The sequence below is a fragment of the Somniosus microcephalus genome, chromosome 28, assembly GCF_052327205.1.
Source record: "Somniosus microcephalus isolate GS21.2 chromosome 28, FLI_Smic_1.0, whole genome shotgun sequence".
Lineage (NCBI taxonomy): Eukaryota > Metazoa > Chordata > Chondrichthyes > Squaliformes > Somniosidae > Somniosus > Somniosus microcephalus.
In genome coordinates this window covers 42,660,103-42,668,542 of record NC_141014.1, presented here as the reverse complement: position 1 = coordinate 42,668,542, position 8,440 = coordinate 42,660,103, and the positions used below count along the sequence as shown (strand labels likewise).

Sequence of the window (8,440 nt, the reverse complement as noted above, 5' to 3'; positions counted from 1 at the left end):
GGGGGGCCAAGAGAACAGGGAGGGGGAATAGAGGGAGGGGCCAAGGGGAGGGGCCATGGGGAGAAGGAGGGGCTAAGGGGAGAGAGGAGAGAGGTGCCAGGGTGGAAGAGAGGGGCCAGGGGGAGAGTGCAGAGTGGGGGAGCGTCGCGAGGGGGGCAAAGGGGAGAGGGAGGGGCCAATGGAGGGTGGGGCCTTGGGGAGAGGGCGGAGGGAGAGTGCAGAGTGGGGGGCGTCGCGAGCGAGTGAGCGCGCGGTGTGGGGGGGATGCGGGGTTGGGGAGATAGAAGTGGGATCTTGCTGTTGATCACTGTCCACTCACCACTTCCATTTGCAATGTTTAGACTGAGATGAGACCAGGAGCAGATCCTGTTTGAACCTCCTACCTGTGTCAGTTTCTGTTACAGGCCAGTGCCACATCGCGATGCCTCGTCACTGCTCGGCCGAGGGGTGCAGATCGAGGGATACGAAGGATTCAAGAATCAACGGCATCACCTTTCATAGGTCAGTGATACCCCTGGGTGAAGAATAGTGCCGCTCCCCCCGCAGCACCCACACCCAGTAACACTGCAGCCCACATGTTCAGGGTGCAGATCTTTCTCTTCTCATTGGCTTGTTTTGGTTTTGTTCAGGTTGCCAAAGAAAGGGAAATGTCAGCGCGAGATCTGGTTGTTGAATTGTTGCCGGATGAACCCGGATGGTTCCGTTCCCTGGGACCCGCCCTCACAGTTCGTCTACTTCTGCTCAAAACATTTTGAAAAACACTGCTTCGAACTCGTGGGACTGAGGTAAACAATCAAACCCCGTGTGTCAATCAATCGATGACTGAGCGCCAATCGATCAATCAGACCCCGAGTATAGAGTCATAGAGTCATAACAGCACAGAAGGAGGCCATTCGGCCCATCGAGTCCATGCCGGCTCTCTGTAGAGCAATCCAGTCAGTCCCATTCCCCCGCTCTATCCCCGTAGCCCTGCAAGTTTATTTCCCCCAAGTGCCTATCCAGTCTCCCCTTGGAAACATTGAGTGTCTCCGCTTCCACCACTTCTGTCGGCAGCGAGTTCCAGGTCATCACCACTCGCTGCATAAAAAAGTTTTTCCTCACATCCCCCTGTATCTCTTGCCCAAAACCTTAAATCTGTGTCCCCTAGTCCTTGTACCATCAACTAGTGGGAACAGCCTTTCAGCCTGTGTCAGCCGTGGCTCAGTGGGCAGCGCTCTCGCCACTGAGTCAGAAGGTTGTGGCTTCAAGTCCCACTCCAGAGCCTTGAGCACATAAAGCTAGGCTGACACTCCCAGTGCAGTGCTGAGGGAGTGCCGCACTGTCGGAGGTGCCGTCTTTTGGATGAGACGTTAAACCGAGGCCCCGTCTGCCTTCACAGGTGGATGTAAAAGATCCCATGGCACTATTTTGAAGAAGAGCAGGGGAGTTATCCCTGGTGTCCTGGCCAATATTTATCCCTCAATCAACATAGCAAAAACAGATAATCTGGTCATTATCACATTGCTGTTTGTGGGAGCTTGCTGTGCGCAAGTTGGCTGCCACGTTTCCTACATTACAACAGTGACCACACTTCAAAAGTACTTCATTGGCTGTAAAGCGCTTTGAGATGTCCGGTGGTCGTGAAAGGCGCTATAGAAATGCGAATCTTTCTTTCTTTCCCCGTCTAGCCTATCCAAACCCGTCATAATCTTGTACACCTCTATCAAATCACCCCTCAACCTCCTTTGCTCTAATGAAAACAAATCCAGCTTCTCCAACCTATCCTTGTAGCCAAGATCCCCCATCCCCGGAACCATTCTGGCAAATCTCCTCTGCACCCTCTCAAGGGCCTTCACATCCTTCCTAAAGTGTGGTGACCAGAACTGGACGCAATACTCCAGTTGTGGCCTAACCAGCACTTTATAAAGGTTCAGCATAACTTCTCTACTTTTACATAGAAACATAGAAGATAGGAGCAGGAGTAGGCCCTTCGAGCCTGCTCCACCATTCAATGCGATCATGGCTGATCATCCAAATTCAGTACCCGGTCCCTGCTTTCTCCCCATAACCCTTGATCCCTTTAGCCTTGAGAAATATATCCAACTCCTTCTTGAATATATTTAATGAAATGGCCTCTACTGCCTTCTGTGGTAGAGAATTCCACAGGTTCACCACTCTCTGAGTGAAGAAATTCCTCCTCATTTCTGTCCTAAATGGCTTACCCCTTATCCTTAAACTATGACCCCTGGTTCTGGACTCCCCGACCATCGGGAACATCCTTCCAGCATCTAGTCTGTCTAGTCCTGTTAGAATTTTATAAGTTTCGATGAGATCCCCTCTCATTCTTCTAAACTCAATACCTCTATTTATGAAGCCCAAGATCCCATATACTTTGTTAACCACTCTCTCAATATGTCCCGCCACCTTCAGGGACCTATGCACATCGACAAATCAAACCCCGAGCATCGATCAATCAATCAAACCCCGAGCATCGATCGATCAGTCAATCAAACCCCGAGCATCGATCAATCAATCAAACCCCGAGCATCGATCAATCAATCAAACCCCGAGCATTGATCGATCAATCAATCAAACCCCGAACATCGATCAATCAATCAAACCCCGAGCATCGATCAATCAATCAAACCCCGAGCATCGATCGATCAAATCCCGAGCATCAATCAATCAAACCCCGAGCATCGATCAATCAATCAATCAAACCCCGAGCATCGATCAATCAATCAATCAAACCCCGAGCATCGATCAATCAATCAATCAAACCCCGAGCATAGATCAATCAATCAATCAAACCCCGAGCATCAATCGATCAATCAAACCCCGAGCATCGATCAATCAATCAAACTCCGAGCATCAATCAATCAATCAATCAAACCCCGAGCATCGATCAATCAATCAAACCCCAAGCATCGACCAATCAATCAAACCCCGAGCATCGATCAATCAAACCCCGAGCATCGATCAATCAATCAAATCCCGAGCATCGATCAATCAATCAAATCCCGAGCATCAATCAATCAATCAAACCCTGAGCATCGATCAATCAATCAATCAAACCCCAAGCATCGATCAATCAATCAATCAAACCCCGAGCATCGATCAATCAATCAAACCCCAAGCATCGATCAATCAATCAAATCCCGAGCATCGATCAATCAATCAAATCCCGAGCATCGATCAATCAATCAAACCCCGAGCATCGATCAATCAATCAAACCCTGAGCATCGATCAATCAATCAAACCCCGTGCATCGATCAATCAATCAAACCCTGAGCATCGATCAATCAATCAAATCCCGAGCATCGATCAATCAATCAAATCCTGAGCATCGATCAATCAATCAAACCCCGAGCATCGATCAATCAATCAAACCCCGAGCATCGATCAATCAATCAAACCCCGAGCATCGATCAATCAATCAAACCCCGAGCGTCAATCGATCAATCGATCAAACCCCGAGCATCAATCAATCCAGCCCCCCGCTCCTCCCGTCCAGCCCCCCGCTCCTCCCGTCCAGCCCCCCGCTCCTCCCGTCCAGCCCCCCGCTCCTCCCGTCCAGCCCCCCGCTCCTCCCGTCCAGCCCCCCGCTCCTCCCGTCCAATGACAGCAATTCCTTTCTTCACCACGGGCTTTTCCCACCCACTTGTGAAGACCATCTTCTCATATTTGGACCATAAGGTGAGACCTCTGATTCCCATTACTCTCTCCTGTCAATAACCATCTTTAAGGTCTCTTTGCTTATTCGCAGTCCTTTGTTATTCCTCAGTTTGTCATATCAGCAGAATCTTTTAAACCCTCTCCAATATATCTTCTCCCAGCTTGTCCTCTACACAGCAGGATTTTGCCGTTTCGATGTTCCGATGCCAGCTCTGTTCCATTTTCGGGTGAGTGTGCGGCCGAGGTTCATTGGTCACGTTGTGTTTTCCCAGCGGATATCACCGACTCCGAGACGATGCTGTCCCCACCATATTCCAGCCGTGTCCTCGAGGAAAGGCAGCCGTGAGGGGAGCAGTCAGAGAAAAGACAGCAGGAGTTGTGGGCGCCAGCGAATGGTGAGAAACCGCTGGTGACTGTCCGCTTTAACCAAGCGCCTCTCTGGGTTTATGCCGGTGGCAAAACATATGCACGCTGACTCTTAACTAGAAATCAGCGTCTTAACCAAAGATCCTGTTCGCATTTCTCCCAAGACCTGCGCCTCCTGCTGGCTCAGTGGGAAAAGGCAGTGCGTGCTCGAGCCGTAGAGACACGGTGGTCCGGCTGAGTTAGCTGGTCCTTGCAGGGAGCTGGGCGAGGCCAGCCAGGGAGGGGAGAAGTGAGCCAGGGCTCCCGGTCACTCTCTGGTATTAAGTCTGCAGATGTTGATCGGAAGCAACATCAGGCTCGACTGTGATTCCCTCTTGGTCAAATATCCAGCGGAAACTCGCTGTCGGTCCACACTCGGAGAATGGCCACTTGGGTGAGGCCATTAAGAGTGACTGTGACCCAGGAACATAGAAACATAGAAGATAGGAGCAGGAGTAGGCCATTCGGCCCTTCGAGCCTGCTCCACCATTTAATGCGATCATGGCTGATCATCCAAATTCAGTACCCTGTCCCTGCTTTCTCCCCATACCCCTTGATCCCTTTAGCCTTAAGAAATATATCCAACTCCTTCTTGAATATATTTAATGAATTGGCCTCCACCGCCCTCTGTGGCAGAGAATTCCACAGGTTCACCACTCTCTGGGTGAAGAAATTCCTCCTCATCTCTGTCCTAATGGCCTGCCCCTTATCCTTAGACTGTGACCCCTGGCTCTGGACTCCCCCGCCATTGGGAACATCCTTCCTGCATCTAGTCTGTCCAGGCCTGACAGAATTTTATAGGTTTCGATGAGATCCCCTCTCAATTCTTCTAAACTCCAGCGAGTATAAGCCCAATCGACCCAATCTCTCCTCATACGTCATTCCTGCCATCCCAGGTATCAGCCTGGTGAATCTTCGCTGCACTCCCTCCATGGCAAGAACATCCTTCCTCAGATAAGGCGACCAAAACTGCACACAATACTCAAGGTGTGGTCTCACCAAGACCCTGTACAACTGCAGCAAGACATCCTTGTTCCCCAGAGAGCTTGAGGACAGGGGGGAAAACTGACATTAAAATATCAGCAGGGGACCGCTCCCTGTACCGGCCCCTGTATTAACCTTCAGCTAACAGGCAGCTAATCTCCCTTCCTGTCTGTCTCCCAGCCTCACCTACGACGGCTCTTTACCTGCTGCTGATCTCAGGTACCCCGACACCAGCTCGGAGACGGGCCGCAGCCTTTCCCGCGACGGCTCGGCCTTTGTTCTGTGTGATTCCGATCCTCAGGAGAGGGTGAGTGAAAGTGTCTGCTCGTTGGAAACATCACTGACTGACGCCCCGCACACCACAAGCCAGCCCGAGCTGGGGACCTCGGCTACCACTGTCATTTACCTCATTGATGTGGACTCGCAGCTCGTGGAGTTCGAGGGTTCTGGAAATACAGAGGCAGCCTCCAAGGACATCTCATCGCCGCAGCCTGATGCCCTGACTGAACACTCGGCCGACTCTCTGGAGGAGCAGGACAGTGACAGAAGCCCTGTCCCCATTGCATTGTACATGGCTCGCATCCCCAGCCCACCTCCTAAGCCTGGGGCCTACATTGCCGTCGAGCACAGTTACACGGTGGGCTGCCCGCTGATCTGGAAGAAGAGGGCGGAGGCTCTGAAGGAGGCCTTCGAGAAGGCCAGCAAGGAGTTGCGGGCGAGCAGGAAGCGCGAGAGTCGTCTGCGGGCGCGCATCACGTCCATCCTGAGGCCGCGAGGTCGAGTGCTCCGAGGCAGGCGCATGGGATTGGACTTGACTGAGGACTTCCTGTCGGAGTTTGACGTGATTGAGGTGCAAGTGGTAGATGAGCCACTGGATCTGTAGCAAGAGTATTGTAGCTCGCTCCGGTGCTGCCGAGCCCTCAGTGAGGAGCCCACCGTGTGTGGTCATACCGCGGTGGGGGGGAGGGGGAGGAGTGGAGGTGGGGTGGGAGGGGAGGGGGGAGGGAGGGGGGAGGTGGGGCGGGGAGGCAGGGAGGTGAGGGGGAGGTGGGGGAGGGGAGGTGTGGGGGAGGGGAGGCTGGGAGGGGGAAGGGAGACGGAGAGGCGGGGGAGGGGAGGGGGAAGGGGAGGGGAGACGGCGAGGCGGTGGAGGAGAGGCGGGGGAGGTGAGGGGTGGGTGGGGGGGAGGGAGACGGAGAGGCGGGGGCGGGGAGGTGGGGAGGCGGAGAAGCGGGGGAGGGGAGGCGGGGGAGGGGAGGCGGGGAGGTGGGGTAGGGGAGGTGGAGAGGCGGGGATGGGGAGGTGGGGATGGGGAGGTGGGGTAGGAGAGGTGGGGAGGGGAGGCGGAGAGGCGGGGATGGGGAGGCGGGGATGGGGAGGTGGAGAGGGAGGGGACGCAGAGAGGCGGGGGAGGGGGGGAGGGGAGGCGGGGATGGGGAAGCGGGGGAGGGGAGGCGGGGGAGGGGGGGCCTCTGTCACGGTGGTCTGGGGGGGTGGCGTGGGTCTTTTCCCAGCTCTATGTGACTGGCCTGTAGAGTGACAGAGGTCACCGGGGGTCACGTTAATGTGGGGCGTAGAGATGAGAGGGTGAGTTACGCAGTAGGCCATTTTCAATCCATCACTGGCTTTTGCCTGGTGTGAAGTGTAACTGTTGAATATTTTACTGTTTAAAATAAAAATGAATGTGATGGATCCTTACGATTGAGAACATCGGCAGGTCTACAAAGCACCAGCATTCTTAATCATTGTAGGTTCTGGCCCCCAGTCCTCTCCCCATCTCTCCTGAAGGCCACCGGCATCGTGCACAAGTTCTTCATTTGTGCCAGTGATATTCGACTGCAGTGTGCATCACGGCTGTTGCCCTCTTCCAACACCCACACCTGTGCACTTTCCGGCAGGGATTCCCGGATGATGAAGGAGCCGGACCTTGGCTGGATTTTTCTTTGTCGCTCCTCCCACCCAACCCAGGGCACTGAGGCCAACTGGAGTCCCTAGTGTCATGTGGCTCAGTTGGTAACACAATCGCTTCTGAGTCAGAAGGCTGTGGGTTCAAGTCCCACTCTGGGGACTTTGAGCACATAAAGCTAGGCTGACACTCCAGTGCAGTGCTGAGGGAGTGCTGCACTGTCAGAGGTGCTGTCTTTTGGATGAGACATTAAACCGAGGCCCCGTCTGCTCTCAGGTGGATGTAAATGGGGCATAGATAGGGTAGATAGAAAGGAACTTTTCCCCTTAGTAGAGGGGTCAATAACCAGGGGGCATAGTTTCAAGGTAAGGGGCAGGAGATTTAGAGGGGATTTGAGGAAAAGATTTTTCACCCAGAGGGTGGTTGGAATCTGGAACTCTCTGCCTGAAAGGGTGGTAGAGGCAGGAACCCTCACAACATTCAAGAAGCATTTGGATGAGCACTTGAAACGCCATAGCACACAAGGCTACGGACCAAGTGCTGGAAAATGGGATTAGAATAGACAGGGCTTGATGGCCGGCGCGGACACGATGGGCCAAAGGGCCTCTTTCTGTGCTGTATAACTCTAAGACTTTATAAAAGATCCCATGGCACTATTTCAAAGAAGAGCAGGGGAGTTATCCTCGGTGGCCTGGCCAATATTTATCCCTCAACCAACCTAACAAAAACAGATGATCTGGTCATTTTCACATTGCTGTTTGTGGGAGCTTGCTGTGCGCAACAGTGATTCCACTTCAAAAGTACTTCATTGGCTGTAAAGCGCGATAGAAATGCATATCTTTCTTTTCATTATTTATAAACAAAAACATATCTGAGATTGAAGCAGCTGAATTTACACAGATAGACCGCTGAAGCAATGCCAGAAACACCCCGGGTTAAAGGCGGTCCAGCTCCTTGAAGACTGCTTGTCTCCTGGCGTGGCCGTGTGCCAGTGCTTGGCTGTCCCGGGATCCCCGCTGTGACACGGCTGCACTCTGCTGATTCCCAGTGAATTGTGTGCAAAGCTGGAGATCATACAGGGAGAGAAAGTAAGTGAGAACAAAGCAACACGTAAACCAGCACAACACAGTGACTGCTCCATCTACAGCTCATTCAGGACAGCTACTCATACAGTCACTGCACAACACCTGGGGTCTCAGTCACTGCACAACACCTGGGGTCTCAGTCACTGCACAACACCTGGGGTCTCAGTCACTCCACAACACCTGGGGTCTCAGTCACTGCACAACACCTGGGGTCTCAGTCACTCCACACCTGGGGTCTCAGTCACTCCACAACACCTGGGGTCTCAGTCACTGCACAACACCTGAGGTCTCAGTCACTCCACAACACCTGGGGTCTCAGTCACTCCACACCTGGGGTCTCAGTCACTCCACAACACCTGGGGTCTCAGTCACTCCACAACACCTGGGGTCTCAGTCACTCCGCAA

General features: G+C 53.2%; 1 protein-coding gene across 1 annotated transcript; it reads left to right on the top strand.

Annotated features, from left to right (window-relative positions):
• Positions 1-267: 267 nt before the first annotated feature.
• On the top strand, positions 268-6,009 carry thap7 (THAP domain containing 7). Its single transcript, XM_085969342.1, has 4 exons — positions 268-501; positions 630-785; positions 3,928-4,050; positions 5,225-6,009. Exons 1-4 carry the CDS (start codon positions 422-424, stop codon positions 5,925-5,927), a joined length of 1,062 nt encoding a protein of 353 aa, XP_085825468.1. The 5' UTR covers positions 268-421; the 3' UTR covers positions 5,928-6,009.
• The last annotated feature ends 2,431 nt before the right edge of the window (positions 6,010-8,440 follow it).

What these genes read in the sequence shown, in the direction of transcription:
- thap7 (XM_085969342.1), top strand. Translation starts at nt 422, where the DNA reads ATGCCTCGTCACTGCTCGGCCGAGGGGTGCAGATCGAGGGATACGAAG. An exon ending in AACGGCATCACCTTTCATAG is followed by an intron (nt 502 to 629) that starts GTCAGTGATACC and finishes GGTTTTGTTCAG; the next exon opens with GTTGCCAAAGAAAGGGAAAT. An exon ending in TTCGAACTCGTGGGACTGAG is followed by an intron (nt 786 to 3,927) that starts GTAAACAATCAA and finishes GTGTTTTCCCAG; the next exon opens with CGGATATCACCGACTCCGAG.